At 50.8% G+C, this 20533-nt stretch overlaps 1 protein-coding gene across 2 annotated transcripts; it reads right to left on the bottom strand.

Annotated features, from left to right (window-relative positions):
* Window positions 1-59: 59 nt before the first annotated feature.
* On the bottom strand, window positions 60-13084 carry LOC116954216 (protein LSM14 homolog A-like). 2 transcript variants are annotated; one of them, XM_076052167.1, is made up of 11 exons: window positions 12837-13083; window positions 8683-8846; window positions 8431-8560; window positions 8098-8226; window positions 7160-7366; window positions 6909-7049; window positions 6801-6863; window positions 6190-6357; window positions 4842-4980; window positions 4409-4658; window positions 60-3663 (listed from the first exon to the last, which is right to left on the bottom strand). In XM_076052167.1, the coding sequence occupies exons 1-11, from the start codon at window positions 12955-12957 to the stop codon at window positions 3640-3642; spliced, it is 1536 nt and encodes a 511-aa protein (XP_075908282.1). In that variant the 5' UTR covers window positions 12958-13083; the 3' UTR covers window positions 60-3639. The 2 variants fall into 2 exon arrangements, with proteins under 2 accessions (XP_075908282.1, XP_032830651.2); XM_032974760.2 differs by having other exon boundaries at window positions 6801-7049; window positions 12837-13084.
* Between the last annotated feature and the right edge of the window lie 7449 nt (window positions 13085-20533).

Below are 20533 nucleotides of genomic sequence, written 5' to 3'. Positions count from 1 at the left end.
GAAGGTAACTCACCACTGCCGGAAGCTGTCGATCGCCATGAGAAGAGAAAGCCACGGGGTTGAAGCCGACAGTCCTCGTCTTTATTCACATTTAGTCCACGACAAGTGAACGGTGCCCGTCGTGTACAGTGCAAGCCCAATTTAACACTCGTTATCCCTGCGACGCCACGCACGCACCTTCAGGTTCCAATTATTTTATTTAAAAAAATCACAGTTCTAGACCGTCGTCGCCCGGCTAAAACACTGTGGACGGTCGCGGCGACGTCGGTTAATGACGAGTGAGGATTTACAAGTTTATTTTGCTGCTCGACGGCAACTTGGATTGATCGTGAGGGCCAGAAAGACAAGTGCGGTGCCACCGCAGCGGAGCAGCTCGGCCGGCGCTACCCTCTCCTTGCACCCCGCCCCCACCAACGCACGCCCCGCTAAACACTCACATGCACCCCGTAGGGTCTCGGAGGGATCACCTGGGTTTTCACCCGAGGACTCCATTAACAGGGTCGTTCAACAGTTTCCCCGGACCAGGAAATTGGCTGAGCCCCCCAGACCAAATTACATGGCGGCCCCCCCCCTAAAAGGGGGCAGAGCTTTACAGGCCGGCCGCGATGAAGCATACACAGCACGGGGGATGGTACCCCAAGGCAAGCACCCTGCGGCAGTGTAAACAGTGGGCTGGGATGGGGTGAGAGGGAAAAGCCCCTAGGCATATAGGAGGATTTAAGCGAGAGGGCCCGAGGGGATTATCGGTGAGTCAGCGGCAGGGAACGCAGGTACAGAGACAATGGATGGGGGGGGGGATGACGTGACCCCCCCCCCAACGGCCAGAGCGCTCAAAACGGCCGAAACGAGGATTCAATTGGATGCGCAGGATGATGTCATATGACCCGGGGATTAACGGGCTTTGGGAACATAAGGGGGGGAAGGAGGGCAAATTGGATCAGAGTTCTTCTGGAGTGGCGGAGAATACCAGCCGCCCTCAGCGTCCGTGGGATGCCTGCAGGGTGCAGCTGAAAACGATTGCCCAGGCAAAGTCTCTGAGGCGGGCATCTTCCCCAACCCCCATCGTGCAACAGGAAAGAGCGGTGGGACAGCAATTGGCGCACAACGGTGTGTGGGTGACTATAAACCAGGGTGTGTATGACACGCGTGCATATTAAAATATAAACGGTTGCCCGCGCCAGCGCGTGTACATGCGAGAACCGCAGTATTAACAGCGAGACAGCGTGGGTATCGCGCAGAGAAAATCAGTGGGTGGGTTCCGCGCGAGCGCTGATTCATTAATATCCGGACCGCTCTGGAGCATGGGTGGCTGCCAGTGAGTTAATCAGTAACCCCCGTGGCCATTAGCCTTGTTGACACAACGGCTTAGTGGAAATAATGAATTAACTCCAAACGAGCGAGTGGGGGGGAAGGCGCGCACGTAATTAACCCCTAGGCGGGGTCTGCCAGCCGCTAGCTATGTCAGAGGGCGCTGGGGGGGGCCGGTCACCCGGTCGGGAATGGAGGGGGCAGACGTCGCACCCCACCCGCTCGCGGGAAGGGGGAGATCAGCCCCCACCTAGTGGGGAGGGGGGCATTAGCCCCCACACAAGCGAGGAAGCACACGACTTTTATTTATTTATACAAGTTGATTGTTTATTAAAACAGCGCTCACACTAATGCTCTTAGGGGGAGGGGGGCTGGGTTTGGGCTTCTTGTGGAGTCTCGTTTGTGCCAGAATCTCCACCGTGAAGCGGCAATTTGTATTCAAGATTGTTGGTTACCCATGGGGTTTGTTAACCACACGACAGCAACTCAAGAGAGGGACTGTTTTGGGTTGCGTCGTCATGGCTATCGCCGGCAGAGCACCAGGTGCTTCTGCTGCCCCGTAGAATGTGGTGATGGCTGTTTGACTTTAAAAACACAGGGTCACGACATCAACGTTCATTACTGGTGACGTTCTGTGGTGCACTCGTATCGATTCCAGTGCGTGGGAAATGAAAGGTTCTGAATGCTACACGACTATAATCTCGCTTCATGTCAGTGAATTTTACGAGGCCCCACCCCCATTTTCTGTCTACGTCTGTGCAGTTTTGGTGACAAATCCAGAGGAGACAAAACGACTTTCGTGATTATGCTCGACAGCCTGAAATTGGCACAGGCAGTGCATTAACAACTGCAAGGGGGGTGGTGCTCCCCTGTTGACCAGAAGACACCAGGGTTGTGGCCATTTCTCCATGTCGCATGCGACGACACTCAGGGAATCCCTTGCCCAGGGGGCTCGCTACATATGGCAATTTCCCAACGGGGAAACATTCCATCGTTTCAGGTTCCCCCTTGCCCAGATCCTCCCAGTGCCCCCGAGGAGGGCAGAACTCCAAATTCCCCTTGAGGTGACCGTGCATAGCGGCAGCAGGCCATGCAGTGCCTGACAAGTGACTTCACGCAACTACATTCTGTGGCCCCTTATTAATAAGTACTATGATCATGCGTTGGTTTAACCCTCGCACAGCTGTGTTTTTAAACGTTATGCCACCCTGCAAGCCCGCCCCTTTTTCTGTTTGGGAAACTGGCGCCGGTTTGAGTTTCGGTAAAATTTCTTAATGTGCAACGTGAAATCTTTTGGAGATTGACATTTCAGCAGAGACAATGTGTGTGTGGCCCGCAAACAAAATCCACATTTGCTCACGTTAAATATCAGGACTGGCAAAAGAAGGGCATTTCCTTGTCCTGAGAATCTACGGCACCAGTTGTCAAAGGGTTAATAATTGAGGTTTAATTACAGAAACTCACATCAGACCCAGTCGGTCATGTCAACGTCTCACAGGCACATCTGTAGTCTTTGGGCTTGCTGTAGATTTGAACCCATATTCATTCTCGTGTGAACTCCACGGTCACATTTAGTACTTCCATATAGACGACCATTAGGTTGCCCAATACAATTAAAAGAAAAAAGGTAATTCGGTTAATTGGGATTGAACACAGCTTGTCTTTTTTGAAGTGTATTAACACGGGGACGACGGGTCCTGCCGATTTGTTACTGGACCCCACGACTCACGAGATCCCACCGTTTGAACCCTCCAGCTGCTCAACCACGCGTGCCCTGCACCGGCGTTTTTCACCACACCGACTAGTTTAACGGAGCTGCAATGTGTGAATCGGTTTCGTGTTTTAGATTCTCTTCACCCTACTTGAGGATGAAGACCAGTGTATGGCTGCACGACTGTTGTGATTCTGCCTCCAACTCTTAATAGCCTGAACGATGGTGTCGCCTATTCTACTCGGCCAGCTCAATAATTTACCGATGGATTCTGGGTGTCTGGCAAATAGAAACGTTAAAAACAGTCATCTCGTCAGTCATACAATCTCCGTGTAGCTCTTCAGCAACTGATTCTCGTAAATATTTAAATTTGATCGCGATAAAGCATTCCATTCAAAATATTTATTCACTTTTTTAGTTTTTTAAAAAGGACATTTAAAAATACAGTATCCGATACACGTGACCCCCACCTCCTGCATCTGGCACAGCGATGGCGCGTCCGTTCGCCTGTCCGTCCGATGTAACGCTCTACCCCCGCAGTGCTTCACACCCGACTCTCCCTCCGCTCCCACCGACTCCCTCCCCTCGGGGTCATCCTGAAGTCGACGTTTCCTTCTCTTCTAAGACGTCACTTTGTTATCCCTCTGTAAGAACATACGCCACAGCGGACACGCCGATTACCGTTGTACTTCAGCCATCGCAAAACATCAAGCAGTTCGTCACGAATGGCGTTCATTTACTTAGCACTTGAATCTGGAATATTAGTCAAGACTTTGTGGATATCATCTACTTATTAAGATAGAAATTGGTCACTAAATTAATACTGTCCGGTGTTGATTTGGCCAGCATTTTTTATTTTAGTCTGACAACTTGCAGAATGTATTTACTTGTTAAAATAAATCTACTTTTAAATATCACAGTTGCTGAGCACAGACCAAAAAATGCCAAGTGGCCAGCAACAAACAGTACAATTAAAATGGCAACAGATAAAGAGGGGAATGTTCTTGAAATGAGAATGGTTACACGGACTTGGGAAAGAGACGATGGGGAGAGGGTTTTGAAGTAAAGCCGTGCGAATGACGAAGCAGAAAGGAGTGTAGTGGCCTGCAACGTGGTGAACACTGTTTGGATGACATTTGCAGTTTGGTAGATCAAGCATCCAACTTGGGAGGAAAAATCGGAATATCACAGGAACAGTAACCATGGTAGTAGCGACAGATGAGGCTTAACTGCTGAGGAGCGAGTGACTGGAGTGAATTGTGTGCTGGATTATCACAATTCACACTGCACACGGCAGTCGGCATCTACTGGCTGAATTAAATCTGCACGTAAAAATTCCACGGGTTGTTATCGACTAGGCTGGCTCGGGAACGTGACGCTTCGGCTCACCTTCTGATCAATCTCTGACCACAGTCGCCCTCCTCCGCGGCCTCCTCGGTACCCAAACTCCCGCACGCCTCCCCGGGGGTTCCCAGTCGCCCCTCGGAAGAACCCCCTCGCGCCGCGGTAGTAACCGCCACCGTAGCCTCCGCGGTGGTAACCGCGCCCGCGGTAGTAGCCGCCCCGACCCCGGCTGCAGGAGACCCCGAACGTCTCGACGTTCATGCGCCGCTCCTCCGCCCACGTCGAGCGCCGCTCCCTGGGTGGTCGGCGCCAGACAGAGGTGCGGTTAAACGTGCGGCGTCGGATAACACACCAGGCAACGCGGCGCGGACACGATACCACACGGAGATGCACATCGACGCTACGCGGCGGCAGCACCACGCGGGACCCGTCATCGCTACAGCGGTGGCACGGGTTGGCTGGGGGGGGGAGGCCTCACCTTGGGTCGCTCTCGCGTGAGATGTTATCGAAGAACGACTTGGTCTTGTCGTAGTAGGCGCTGTCATCCTCATGCGACTGCGTCTCCGCGCCGCTCTCCTTGTCCTCGCCGTTCACCACCTTCTCCCCCCCGCGGTCGTCTACGCAGAAACCGCGCAGCGTCAACTGGTTAGACATTCGCCTGCCCTCAACGTTACTTTGTACATACATCGATGAGTACATTTTCAGAATCTGAATTTGTATTTATCCCGGAGAAATCCTATGAGCTATGAAGCTCTTTTTCACATGTCCAGTAGGGGGTGGGTCAGAAAGTTACAACAAACAGTACAAAACACGATAGGAGTGCAGAGTATAGGAAAGGTAAGCAAATCACTACAAAAATAAAATATTTATAGTACATCAATTCCTAAGATTGGGCAAGGCAGCGAAACAACAGGAAGAACAGTACCAGACCACACCAAGACAACAAAGTCCCATCATAAGATGTAACACTAAAATTTTACAATAGATTAATATTCATGGTTCTTTCGGTAAAGTCACGTAGAAGGGAAATAATAAAAGAATACAAAAAAATAATACAAATAAAGCAACAAAAATAGTTTTGTTTGTATTATTTTATTATTTCCCTTCTACGTGACTTTACCGAAAGAACCAAGAATATGAATCCCTGCAGTCACAAAAGCTTTAAATAAAAAAAAATAACTACATGGGTTAGGATGAAAGTTACAAATCACATTTGCAAATTCAGTTGTATCCAGCACAAATTTTCTGCTTCGGGATATTTTTTTCAAAAGAAAATTCACGATGTTAAGGGAAGAAAACAAAGTTTTTCGAAAACGTTTTAATTTTACAATTAACTAATTTGTGGAAGCTTTGGACTTGTACAAATCTTTAGCAGGCCACACGCGAACACAACACGCCTTCAGGTAGTACAAAATAACACGAGGCCGTTGCAGTGACCTACGTGATTGAGCATATTGAAATGAGAAGACATCAGTCTTGCCAGATTGAAAATGTTCCTCTCCATCACCAAAATAATGCATCGAGTAATGGATAAATATAACTTGCCGTTTCAAAGCGGTAGGGTCCATGTGATCACAGGCTGTATGAAATTAAGTCTTGGTCCACATGATATCACGACTTGGGGTCGTATGAAATATAAGTCGCGTGCCGTATGAACCAAGAAAGTCAGTTGTATACAGGACCTTTCAAATTGGTAATCTCAAAGGGCTGTACATCAAAGGTAAAACAACTAAATAATAGGCCATACGAAGGAGCTGCTTGCTTCTGGCTGGAGAGTCTTAGGCTCACCAGCCCGACTGCAGACGGTGCTGTGACACGGCCCCTACCTTTGAGCTTGAGCTTGTCCTGGAACTCCTTCTCTAGCTCCTCCTTGTTGAACTGTGCGTTGGCGCTCTCAAAGTCGAAGTCCCCTTCGAACTTCATCGGCTGCTCCTTGCGGCCACCCCCAATGCGGCCGCGGCCCCGGAAGCCGTCCCGGCCGCGCCGGGGGGGCCCTGCACGACCCGGATAACCGCCAAAGAACACAAAATACACAAAGGCTCGGAGTGCGTACTACTTCGCCCAGGCTGCTGTAGGTGCAGTCTGGGGAAGGGGAGAGGTGGTCGGGGTAGGGGGTGGTGGTGATGCTAGGGGAGGGGCTGTCGGGGGAGTGGAGGCTGGTCACTTGCAAGGTTACACTGGCGCAATCAAATCACTACGACATGACCACATTGTCAGGTATGCGTCCAATCTCACTGGATCTTGGAAGCAAATAAGCCTGGTTAATACTTGGGTGGTTGCCCATCAGAGCTTGCCAGGTGCTCTCCTCTACGGCCCCTATAGTCCAAAAATGTTCCCGTAGTGGTCCGTGCCATCGACCCCCCATTTCAATCTTGTTCAGACCTTTTCTTTTTCTCGGGCCATCGCATGGAAACAAATTCAGCAGAGCGGAACTCACCTCCGCCACCTCTGCCACCTTCGCCACCTCTACCGCCGCCACCGCTGACACCGCTGACACCGCTGACACCGCTGACACCGCTGACACCGCTGACACCGCTGACACCGCCGCCAACACCGCTGCCGACACCGCCGCCGACACCGCCAATTGGTGACGTAGGGCCCACTGGTTGCCGGTAACCACCCCCTCGCCTCCGGAATGTCTGGCCCCGGTCATCCGTCCGCTCTGGCTTGTGCCCATCCATGTGCCCTGCGTGGCAATGAACACACAGATGCCGTTAGCTCCGAGGGAACAGCTTCCTGCATCCGCCGAACTTCTCAAAAACTGGTGGCGGCAGCAACGGGATAGGCCACACGTACTGTCGACGGTGCCAGGCACCACGCCGCCCTTCCTGGCATCGTTAAAGATGCCGGGCCTGTGCGCAGGTGGCACGCCGGGAGCCTTGGCTTGTTGGCTCGGTCGCCGGTCGCCCACGGCGGTAGAAGTCAGCGGTTTCTCGCTCGTCGCGCGCTCCGGCGTAGGCTTGCCACCGAGGCCTCCGGGGGGCGACACCGCTCGCGGGACGTCTGCGAGGCCAAACGACACGAGTTATCCTATGAGCCACTTGCCTGCCCTTCTATTTACTGAGGGATTTCATCCAGCACAGGATTATAAGCTAGTTGAATCTGGCTTGGGGAAGATTGCTGCAAAATTCAGCAACAGAGTCCTTCTGAACTCCAGAGTTGATTGTGAAGGTGTCAAACAGGCTACTTCAACTACTGGATATAATGACCTGAGAGATATAAAAACAAATTTTAGCCTGCACGTTTAAGCCAACTCGAAATGGCAGCTGGGCAATATTGCAGCGGCCGTATAGACGGTCGCTCGGCCACGTTATGAAGCAATGCGTTTGGACTCATTTTGGAAGCGACGGCGATGAGTTTTGGCTCGAAAGCACGGAGGTTGGTGTTTGGGTGACCGCAACACAGGCAGCAGAAGGGCGTACGCAGTTGTGCACGACCTTCACCCAGGAGTGCAGCACAGTTTCCTACAATGTATCGCTTCTATTTATCACCATGCGCTTGAGTGCGTCAAATTAATTTGTTATTGAATTTCCAAAAGGGCTCGGTGCATTACGGTGCTTCCAGAGTCAACGCGCGCTCTCTTGTGAGAGCCACTAATTGACATCCATGTCCTGCACAGGAACGTTAGTGTCAGGCTAGTGGGGCGGTGGTGGAGGCGGGGGGGGGAACCCGGGTAGGGCAAAATGCGAGTCGGGGGGCTGAGGGAGTAAATGTGGCGGTAGCAGTGGGCTTACCCTGCGACGGCAAGAGGCTCGTCGGGGACAGGAAGTCTGGCGTGAAGCTCGTCTCCCCGAACGCCCCGCCTCGTGGTGGCTGCATCCCCGACAGAGTCGAGTTTTGCGCGATGGGAGACAGACCGCTTCCTGCAGGCCCAGCCGCACACACACAGGTGCACATGGCAGGTGTGCACGCACAAAATAATTGGTTTCTTGAAGCTATTTGCAACCATTGTGATAAGTTCATCAAATCTCTCGTGGGTCAAATCTGTAAGTGCCTATTATGCGTATTACATTTACACATTCATGCACGCCGTACCGCCACCAAAACGACTTGGAGCTGATATTTACCCAAGCCGAGCGAGCCGTAGGGGGGGCCCATGAAGGATCCGGGCCCCAGCTGGCCGTATGGGGCCATGCCGCTAAAAGGCCCATAGGAGCTGGACGACTGGAACCTCGGGGCAACCGAGCCTAGGGAAGACTGCGAGTGACAACGAAGCGATGGAGAGTTACAGATCGTTTGACAACAAACGGTGACACGACCACAGATCGGCCGTCAGCGATCGGTGTTGGATTGGCGTGGGTGAATCTCCCCCGTCCCACCTGCACGATGGCGGGGTCCTGGGGCAGCGTGCGCTGGGGCTTGGGCGGCTCACGCACCGTGATGTCCTTGATGTCGCTGCCGCGGAACACGATGTACTCAAAGATCTCATCGCGGGGCGCGACTGGGCGCTCCGTGGGCCGGTCCTCCGTGCCAAACGAGCGGACTGCATGCGCGCCGCACAGAACACACAGCACCCAATAGTTCAGTCACCTGACGTCAGCCATATCTGTTCATACTAAGAGGTTTTTGGGTTAGATCGCATAAGTATAAATGTGTTGTAAACTTCCACCACCCGACACAGGCAGTAATTATATCCGGCATCATCACGATCTAACCCAAAAACCTTTATGAATATTATTGGTTGCGAAAGCCCACGTGTTAAGCCATATCTGTGTCAAGACTTTCAGAATCAAAATGTTTATTTATATCGGAGAAATTCGAAGAGCTATGAAGCTCTTTTTCACAGATGTCCAGTAGGGCCGGGTCAGAAAGTTACAACAAACAATACAAAAAAACGATAGTAGTGCAATGTATAGAAAAGGTAAGCAAATTTAAAAATAAATGTTTAACCAAACTATGTTTTATTTTACTAGGTAAAGCCGACAGAGCTCTTAGTTATTTTTCAGAAGCGACCTGGTAACTTCAGAAGCGATCTGGACACAAGACTAAAATGTATTCCGTGTTCAGATTTAAAACTTCAACCAATCCTTTGGTGTATTGGTATGCAGTGTACGAGGCACTAAGAACCCAACTGCTCCCATAAGGGGACTTCAATAAAAAAAACCTCAAGCTACCTCAACCAAGTTTTTTTTTTATGAAGGCAGGAGCCCCTTAAGCTGCACACTGCACATCTGCATTAATTGTTATGCGGGTATGATGAGGTTATCATGACCTTCATTTATCCAGGAAAGCCTCACACCGTCTCAAGTTTCAGGAAGGTCCTGCTATAATGGGATGCTTGGCAAATTCCTGTTTTAGTGCGTTATGTCGAAACACCATCATGGTTGTGAAGGTATAAACATGTCCGCACAGACGGATTAGAACACATGGAACCGTAATGTATTTTAATACATTTAGCATCCCCAGCCATGACCAACCCACTGCTGGATTGACCATCTTGGTGGCAGTTGTCCATCTTTGGGTGCCGCTCCCTTGGGAGTTTCGACCTCTGGCCATCATACATTCTAGACATGTCCTGCCCAAGCCCACTTGGTTTTAACAATGTGGTGTTTCTAAATTGCGTTCTCAAATTACTGTTCCTTTCTGTCAACGAAGTGACTTATCACGTGGAAATGTATTAGCAGCCAAATACTCTAAAACGCAAGTTTCTAAATGTGGTGGGAAAAATCGGAGAATCCGGAGAAAAATCCAAGTGACCACGGGGGGAGAGAGATACATGCAAACTTCAAATATACAGGCATCAGGGTCGGGATCGAACCCACGACCTCCTGAATATCCCACCGTGGTGCCCCTATATGAGATGGTCCTGCCCCAACCCTGCGTTGGTCATCGAAGTCAAGCAAACTCCACGACCAACGCAGCACATGCAGGATTTCATTGAGCAGTGTATTGAAAAAAGGGCTGGAAATTGCAGAGTACAGACCACGCGAGATTGTATGAAACCGCCGAGCAATGGTGGCTCGGTGAAGATAAAGATCAACAGGGTTACACAACGTCAACACGCGGTTATCCCAGCGAGCATGGGAAGGAAGAAGGCTCGCCAATGATACACAACCCTGAGCCCGTGATGGACATTCCACATTGTTATTACAGTGGCGAGTTTATCCACGGAACGGCGAGGGACTGCACAGTCGTAGCCCATGAGGTAGGTGAGCGTTGACAATTGCAATTAGAAACCGGGAAAAAAAAATACTAAGTTCACGGTGGAGGTCAGGTGAGTGGATCAGGGGAGGATCGGGTGACTAGCTCAGGTGTAGGTCAGACCACTGGGTCAGGAGGGGGAGGCCGAGTCACTGGGGTATGGGGTGGGGAGGACGCGCCGTTAAGACTGTCGGTGCCGGCGTCGCGAAATTAAAAGAATCGCGATCTTTATTTAGACTGGAGGAATGCGATGAGCTCTGGAGGCTATTTTTCATGGACGTCCAAAGACGGCCTCGACGTCAAAACAACAGAGCGCCGTTGACGGCTCCACAGTGCGCAATTGGCATGAACATCCCAATGTAGGACCACAGAACTTGGGCAAGTGCTCGTGCCGGTCGGTCCTGGCTGTTTTCCCGCTTCGTCTGGTGCCCCCCCCCCCCCACCGTATCATTCTCTCTGTGAGTAAGCAAAATCTGCGCGCGTCCAAATGCCACGGGACATGCGAGCTGTATCACTGTGTTAGTACAACTACGGTGCGAAGAATCACAGCCCGTTACTATCACTGTCGCCACTGCACGGAACCCACCACCGTCACCATCATTATCCCCACCAACCACCATCATCATTATTTTCATCACCACCATCACCATTATTTTCATCACCACCATCATTATCACTACCAACCACCATCATCATTATCACCACCACCATCATCATCTTCACTATCACCAACCACCTCAACTTCGCTTTACCTGCCAGGTTCCGTTGTCGTGCGCGCACCACCCAACACACACACACCCCCCAACACACACCACCCAACACACACACACCACCCAACACACACCACCCAACACACACATAACCCAACACACACACCACCCAACACACACACACCACCCAACACACACACACATCACCCAACACACACACACCACCACACCACTCAACACCACCACACCACCACCCAACAACAACAACCGCCATTCGCCACTATGTGGCGGTGACGTCACCACGACGCTTGTGCCAGGCCATATGCACCTTGAGGCCACGTGAAGTGTCGAACGCCCGCGGGCAGGAGGTCACGGGGCAGACCCAGGTGCCACGGGTCGACTGACTGAGATGACTGGCTGATGCACCACCTGTGCCCCCTACTGTGCCAACCTGCTGTGCCTTAGCCACCCGGCGCTTCGCTCGTTGTTGTGAGCGTCGCTCCTCCGCCCTCCGTTGTTGGAGGGCGACTGCCTCCAACTGCCCAGTAGCGTCCTGCACGAGCCTCCTCCACAGAGGCCGATCTTGACACCGCTGGTACCAGTCATCGGCAAGTACACTCAGCTCCACGTCCTCCTGTACCACATCACTCCATCTCTTCTCTAGCCCGTGCCGCGCCCGTTTAGCCCCCTCGATCCGGCCGAACAAAAGCTGTTTCGGCATGCGGTGGCTGGGCATGCGGGCTACATGACCCAGCCATCGCAGCCTTGCCTGCTAGAGCTCACCGATGGGACCTTGCCCAGATCTTTCAAGGATTTGTGAGCTCCTCACACAATCCAGTCTGGTTAAACCCAGGATGGATCGTAGGGAGGCCAGCCTAAATGTTTCTAACACACACACACCACCCAACACACACACACACACACCACCCAACACACACACAACAACAACCGCCATTCGCCACTAAGTGGCGGTGACGTCACCACGACGCTTGTGCCAGGCTATGTGCACCCTGAGGCCACGTGAAGTGGCCTCAGGGTGCACCAAACACACACACACCACCCAACACCACCACACCACCCAACCACCCAACACACACCACCCAACACACACACCACCCAACACACACACACTCACTGCACCGTCTCTCGACACGAGCCGGACCGAGACGAACACGCGCGGAGCCAGCGGACAGCCCTGGCGCTGCTGCTGCTGCTCTGCCGCCGCTGCAGCAGTAACCGTGACGTCACCCTTCGCAGCCCCCCCCCCGGGCCCCCCCCCCACGCCGTGGGCCGGACTTCAACCCCGTCAGGGGAGGCGCGAGACGACGCCGCCCCCCACGCCGTGAAAGGGTGAACACAGGTCGACAACGACGGAGCGACGGGCAAGATCACAAGAGAGGTGGCGATTAATAGACCCCCTCCACTCCACTCCCGGGGTGGTGGTGTTGGTGGGGGTTGTGGTGGTAGTAGTGGAGGTAGTGGTGGTGGTAGTGATGGAGGTGGTGATGGAGGTAGTGGTTGTGGTAGTGGTGGTGGAGGTAGTGGTAGTGGTGGAGGTGGTGGTGGAGGTTGTTCGGTCTTATCGACCCCGAGCGGACCGCGGCCGCCGGGCGCCGTTGCACCTTTGGCGAGCGCGACGGTGGAGTTCTCGGTGTCGATGGTGTAGAGGATGCCCTCGTATCGGATCTCCGCCTTGGAGATGAGGCTGATCTTGCTGCCGATGTACGGCGTCTCGCCGCTCATGTCGCCGCTTGCCGCCGAGGGGGCCGCGGGGGCCCCGCGGCGTCCGTGGAGAGGAGAGAGAGAAAAAAAAATCCCCCCACTAAAAAATGGCGGCGGAGAGGGCCGCGCGGTGCATTGTGGGGGCGCGGCACGGGGGCGGGAGCGGGCGGCGCTGCCCGCGAGTCTGAGGGGAAGTTTCGTGACATTAAAATGTTAACTTTTTTTTGTCGTTCGATAAATAACGACGATGAGTTCATCATATCTGTTAGGACTTTTATTGCTGCCTTGTCGGTGTTGTGGTCGGTGTTGTTGCGGAAATTCCGTTTAGTTGCCCACCCCCCCCTATCAGGGCCTTACCTTCCTACAGACCAATCCCGACCTGGTCACCCCGTGCCCCTTATAAAGCTCAACGTGCATCCTACAAAGTCCCATCACAAGGGATAAACACACACAAGAGACGAACAAATATCTATATATGTTGCCCATGTAGTTTTCAAGTTTTTTTCAAGTTTCATTTATTAGGTATAGCCCTGTGAGCCATGCGGCTCTAAAGTCAGGTGCAACCGCAACAAACAAAATTTAAACACAGAAATATCTTAAAGCGACAACGCGTAACAGACACATCCTGGAATAAACCAGCAAATATTCCACACAAAAAAACATGTTAAAACGCTGTATGTTAAAATCACAATGTGGTGCAAGCCAACAACAACAACCATAAGACAATTTAGATTAACCATGTTTTCGAATCACCAAAATAAAGCTGTAAAAACACTGTAACAACAGTAATCATAGGAACTGTGAAACGGCTGTGCGCTGTATGGACCTGAAAACTCAATTTACATGTACAAGAATACGGGTATTAAGGGCCGTCCATAAATGACGTCACGCGTTTTGTAGGATTTTTGACCCCCCCTCCCCTTCGTCATACGGCGTCACGAAAAGTCAGACCCCCCCCCTCCTCAATACGTCATAAAGTTCTGCCCCCCCCACCTTATTTCCTGACGTCACGCACCTAGGGGGTGGGGTCAGACATTTGTGACGTGTGACGAAGGGGTTGGGGGGTCAAAAATCGCCCAAAATCGCGTGACGTCATTTATGGACGGCCCCTTTGTCTCCCCAGTGGCAATGTATGAACATCGCACCACGTGCTCATTTTAGGCTGAGTCGACCTCGCGGAGACCCAGGGCCGCTTCAGATAATCGTCACCGACGGTGTTGGCCGTGAGCGGGGACTCGAACTCGGGTGGCCGGGTTCGCAGCGCTAACCGCTGCACCACCGCTCCCTCCCCACACACTCTGCAGAACTCACACGGCCTCCTGCAAAGCAGGCAAAAGAGATAACATCTCGCCACTAATTGATGGTGAATATTTAAACATCGGCTTCCGTTAAATTTTGATTTAAAGCTTTCGTGACTGCAGGGATTCATATTCTTGGTTCTTTCGGTAAAGTCACCACGTAGAAGGGAAACAATAAAATAATAAAAATATTAAACAATAAAATTCTCACGACGTTTCGACTGCAACACAAGCATGATGATCATCATCATGATGATTGCTTGTGTTGCAGTCGAAACGCCGTGAGAATTTTATTGTTTTATATTTTTATTATTTTATTGTTTCCCTTCTACGTGGTGACTTTACCGAAAGAACCAAGAATATCGGCTTCCGTTGTTATCGTTGTGATTTGCTGTGATTGTGGCAGGGCTATTTAGTTTGTGTCCGCGGTGCTGGTTGTTGATTCTCCGACGGTATCGAAACCCCCAAAACGCAGCCAATGTAGAACATTGGACACTCCTGCGATGATCAATATTCATGATCAATATCCATGATCAATAATCATGATCAATATTCATGATCAATATTCATGATCAATATTCATGATCAATATTGATGACCGATGACAATGTTATGCGAGACAAGCGATTGAGGGCAAACTCACCTTGAGACGCTAAAATGTTAATATTTGTAGAGTTATGAAAGCGTTCGTTTTCAGTCGTGTACAACATCCTCTATACAACTAATGGCGACGAAGAAACAGCAAACACACGGCAATACAACAGCGTTGGTCATTAGATGTCGATTTTAATTCGGTAAAAAAACCCTCCTCACTATTTCAAAAGCCGCAACGCAATGCTAATAACGTCACGAAGCAGTCCTTTAAAGAGCCGCAGGCTGCCGATTCCTGCACGCCCATCGTCGTCATCTCCATCCTCGTCATCTTCATCCCCGGTGCTGTTGATGATCGTTCACGCCGTCTCACAACCGGTGCTGTCACTGTGACTTAGCTGTTCCTCTTCTTTGGTTCTTTCGGTAAAGTCACGTAGAATGAGAATAAAATAATAAATTGATAAAATAAAATAACACAATAATATTCTCACGACGTTTCGGCCACAACACAAGCGGCCTTCATCAGGTGAAAGGACGAGACTGTCTGGAGGACAGCGCTGGAGTGAAAAAGCCACGCTCAGATCACGACCTTTAAGCTGTGTGAGAAGAAACAAAGCGCCTTGACAAAGGAATTAGCATAGAATTGAGCATTGAAATGGCTGAGTGATTAGCTTGTGACTGGTCACAGAAATGGCTATGTTAAAGTTAAAGCATACACATCTGCAAAGGCACCCCTTGACAAAGGAATTAGCATATAATTTAGCATTGAAATAGCTAAGTTAAAGTATACACATCCGCAGAGGCACCCCTTGAGAAAGGAATTAGCATAGAATTTAGCATTGAAATAGCTGAGTGATTAGCTTGTAACTGGTTATTATTTTATTCTCATTCTACGTGACTTTACCGAAAGAACCAAAGAAGATGAATCCTTGCAGTCACGAAAGCTTTAAATCGAAATTTAGCTGTTCCTCTTGGCATTGATGTAGATGCAGAAGCAACAACTGTAATCTTACACTCAGAATCAAATGATTTATTTTATTTTCAGAATTATAATATTTATATATATCGGAGAAAACCGATGAGCTATAAAGCTCTTTTTTCCACAGATATCCACTCGGGGCGCGGGTCAGAAGGTTACAACAACGAACAAGGCAGACAACTGCGCCAGGAATAAGCGGAGTTTATAATCGCTGTGATGTCTCCTTCGTATTTGTAGATCGGGGGACATTGCGTTGTTACACGTGCGGTCTCTGTTCTGGATGACCACAGTCGCACACTGCGCACTGGAGAGTTTTATATTTTACATTTGTGCATCATCAAGTATCACGCATCTACTGCCATGGTTTGTGTGGTAGATGCGGTTTGGGGTGGCCCATGAGCTTCGTGGAAGATTAAACTCCAGGGATCTGCTGCGTTGGCTCTTTCGCAGCAGAGTGTTTGTGGGTTCTTTTGAACTCCATTCGGCTTTCCAAGCTCCTCCGGGGTTGAATTCGCAATGTTTAAGGTTAAGCACACGAGTCCAAAAAGGCGTGCGTGACTTCAAGCGATGATAATTATTAAGTACTTATTCATAAATCGTGTGTACTTTTTATGATTATTATTATTCAATTAAAAACCACTGCCCCCCCACACCCCCCCCCCCCCCCTCGTGGTAAATCCTAAATGAAGGATTCATCTTCTTTGGTTCTTTCGGTAAAGTCACGTAGAATGAGAATAAAATAATAAATTGATAAAAAATATATAAAATAAAATAACACAATAATATTATCACGCAATAATATTCTCAAAAAAACCCTCCACACTATTTCAAGAATATTATTGTGTTATTTTATTTTATCAATTTATTATTTTATTCTCATTCTACGTGACTTTACCGAAAGAACCAAAGAAGATGAATGCTTGCAGTCACGAAAGCTTTAAATCAAAACCTAAATGAAGGAGTTTTGTTTAGGGGAATTATGGCCACTCGTTTGACCCATCTCGGGATGTAACCACGAACCAAGTCACAATTCTGGCTGTCGCCTGATGAGGCTGGTTGTAATTACCGGCGAAACGTCGTACTCAAGTTTGTCAATGTTGTGGGTTTACTTTCCATCACACCGGTGTGCTGAGCTCGTAACTAATTGGCATGTTTTGTTTACGTGACAAACCTTAACTAATTGGCTGTGTTGGGTGGTGGCGGGTTTAACGACGCATTTATATTTACGTGATCTAACCTAAAATAAAACTGTATTATGGATAATATTGGTCGCGAAAGCTTACGTGTTAAACTTACCAAGTTACGTTTAATTGCGTCGCTTACCGTGGGATATCAATGTATATATTACGCCAAACTTACAACCGCACTTCACCTCCGATAAAGTAATGTACGTGTAACAGATGAACAATGTCCCAGGCAGACACGGTTTGTGTCCAACGCCGCTTCCCGATTTGTGCGACTCTGAGCAGGAGCACACTCGTGGGGGGCTCGAAAGGATTACAGGGGATTGGGGGGGGGGGGCCGGCACAGCACACAGGCTGCGGCACGGACACCGTGCAGGAGAAGTTGTCGAATGTGCGAGGGGAACGTCAGCGCCACGTTGCGGCAACAAAGCACACCGATACACAACGTGACAACGCGTTAACTCGAGGCGTGAGAACTCTGTATTGTGACCTCAGTCACCTGAGGTGTGCTTTATGAGCTTGAGGGAAGGGGGGCAGGGGGTGATCAGGGGTGTTGATTGGGGGGGGGGGCCTCCAGGCGGAAAAGGTTGAGAACCACAATCGGCGCCGATTGAGGTCAAGATGGCGCCGATGATGGCAGCCTCGGCCGGTTGGTGCGCCCTGTTTTGTCCAGTTTTGTCCAGTTTTGTCTTGAGAGGGGCTTGCTGTTCAACACACTCGTGCTGGTGAGAGAGGCCTGCTGTTCATCACACCCGTGCTGGTGAGAGAGGCCTGCTGTGTGGGGCCTGCTGTTCATCACACCCGTGCTGGTGAGAGAGGCCTGCTGTTCAGTACACCTGTGTTGAGGGGCCTGCTGTTCAGCACACCCTTGCTGGTGAGAGAGGCCTGCTGTTGAGGGGCCTGCTGTTCAGCACACCCGTGCTGGTTAGAGGGGCCTGCTTTTCAGCACACCCGTGCTGGTGAGAGGGGCCTGCTGTTCAGCACACCCGTGCTGGTGAGAGAGGCCTGCTGTTCAGCACACCCGTGTTGAGGGGCCTGCTGTTCAGCACACCCGTGCTGGTGAGAGGGGCCTGCTGTTCATCACATCCGTGTTGGTGAGAGGGGCCTGCTGTTCAGCACACCCGTGCTGGTGAGAGAGGCCTGCTGTTCAGCACACCCGTGTTGAAGGGCCTGCTTTTCAGCACACCCGTGTTGGTGAGAGAGGCCTGCTGTTCAGCACACCCGTGCTGGTGAGAGAGGCCTGCTGTTCAGCACACCCGTGTTGAGGGGCCTACTGTTCAGCACACCCGTGCTGGTGAGAGGGGCCTGCTGTTCAACACACCCGTGCTGGTGAGAGGGGCCTACTGTTCAGCACACCCGTGCTGGTGAGAGGGGCCTGCTGTTCAACACACCCGTGCTGGTGAGAGGGGCCTGCTGTTCAACACACCCGTGCTGGTGAGAGGGGCCTGCTGTTCAACACACCCGTGCTGGTGAGAGGGGCCTGCTGTTCATCACACCCGTGCTGGTGAGAGGGGCCTGCTGTTCAGCATACCCGTGCTGGTGAGAGAGGCCTACTATTCATCACACCCGTGCTGGTGAGAGGGGCGTGCTGTTCATCACACCCGTGTTGGTGAGAGGGGCCTGCTGTTCACTCCCATGCTGGTGAGAGAGGCTTACTGTTCATCACACCCGTGTTGGTGAGAGGGGCCTGCTGTTCACCACTCCCATGCTGGTGAGAGGGGCCTACTGTTCAACATACCAGTGCTGGTGAGAGAGTCCTGCTGTTCAGCACACCCGTGCTGGTGCGAAGATGGCGCTGATGATGGTAGCCTCAGCCGGTCGGTGCGCCCTGTTTTGTCTTGTTTTGTCCGTCAATTCAGTGTTTTGCCAAGATTTTCAGAGTTCTCTAACAAGAGACGAACTTTTAAATATCAGGGAAACAACTCCTGTGGATTTAATTGCTACTTTTCTGCTTCCAGTGGCAGAATTAGTAGGCATTCTAGTCAATGCCGCGCTAGGCTTTGCTCAAGCAACGAAACGCCGCCCAAGGGGTAAACGGTCGGGGGCTCTAGTACGGCTACGCAGACGCGGGATCCGAACAGTGCTTCCGAGCTTTTTCCTCTCCAACGTACGTTCACTGTACAACAAAATGGATGAACTTCAGCTACTGATGGTAAAAAACAAAGACTTTCTTTCAGCTTCTGCATTGTGCTTCACGGAAACATGGCTGTGTGATTTGATTCCGGACACTTCGCTACAACTAGCAGGATTCCATCTTGTAAGATCGGATCGTGACATAGCACTCTCCGGCAAGACGAAAGGCGGTGGTATTTGTTTTTACATTAACAGTGGCTGGTGTGTAGATGTCACAGTGATTCTGCAACATTGTTCTCCACTCCTTGAATCAATTTTTATAACCTGTAAACCGTTTTACTCGCCTCGCGAGTTCGCGTCGCTCATTTTGGTCGGAGTTTATTTGCCGCCTTGTCCTCAGGTTAAAGAGGCCCAACGCATGCTCGCCGATCAGATTCTGAGTGTGGAGCGAGCAAATCCAGATTCGTTGGTTATCGTACTTGGCGACTTTAACAAAGGTAATCTCAGCCACGAACTCCCCAAATACATACAATTCATTAAATGCCCAACCAGAGAAGGGAACACTCTGGATCACTGCTACACTACAGTCAGTAGAGCCTACCACGCCGTCCCCCGAGCAGCACTAGGACACTCTGACCATGCCATGGTCCACCTGATTCCTGCATACAGGCAGAAACTAAAACTCTGTAAACCTGCTGTGAGGACATCTAAACAGTGGACCAGTGAGGCTGTGGAAGATTTGCGGGCGTGCTTAGACTGTACTGACTGGGATATGTTCACGACTGCTACCAATAGTCTGGATGAACTCACAGAGGCTGTGACGTCCTACATCAGCTTCTGTGAGGACTGCTGCATCCCAACACGTACCAGGGTGAACTTTAACAACAATAAGCCCTGGTTCTCAGCAAAGCTCAGAAGGTTGAGGTTGGAGAAGGAGGAAGCGTTTAGGAGTGGAGATAGAGACAGATTCAAGGAGTCGAAGAACAGGTTTAGCAAAGCGGTGAGAGAGGCTAAACGACTGTACTCAGAGAGACTAAAACACCAGTTCTCTACAAACGACGCTGCTTCTGTCTGGAGAGGGCTCAGGCAGATCACCAACTACAAACCCAGAGCCCCCCACACCACTAACGACTCCCGCCTAGCCAACGACCTGAACGAGTTCTACTGTAGATTTGAAAGACAATTGGACTGTCCTGAACCACCCCTTCCAACCCAAGAGGCCCCATCCCCCACCAATACTACAGAGACGACTATCTCCTTTCAGGAGGGAGAAGTTAATAGACTTTTCAAGAGGCAGAATCCACGCAAAGCAGCCGGGCCGGACTCTGTCTCTCCAGCCACCCTCAGGCACTGCGCTGACCAGCTGTCTCCGGTGTTCACCAACATCTTTAACACCTCCCTGGAGACATGCCATGTAGCAGCCTGTCTCAAGTCCTCCACCATCATCCCTGTGCCCAAAAAGCTAAGGCCAA

Source organism: Petromyzon marinus, chromosome 54 (genome assembly GCF_048934315.1).
Source record: "Petromyzon marinus isolate PM22_M1 ecotype Great Lakes invasive population chromosome 54, UKy_Petmar_22M1.pri1.0, whole genome shotgun sequence".
Lineage (NCBI taxonomy): Eukaryota > Metazoa > Chordata > Hyperoartia > Petromyzontiformes > Petromyzontidae > Petromyzon > Petromyzon marinus.
This window is presented reverse-complemented; position numbering and strand designations above follow the sequence as displayed.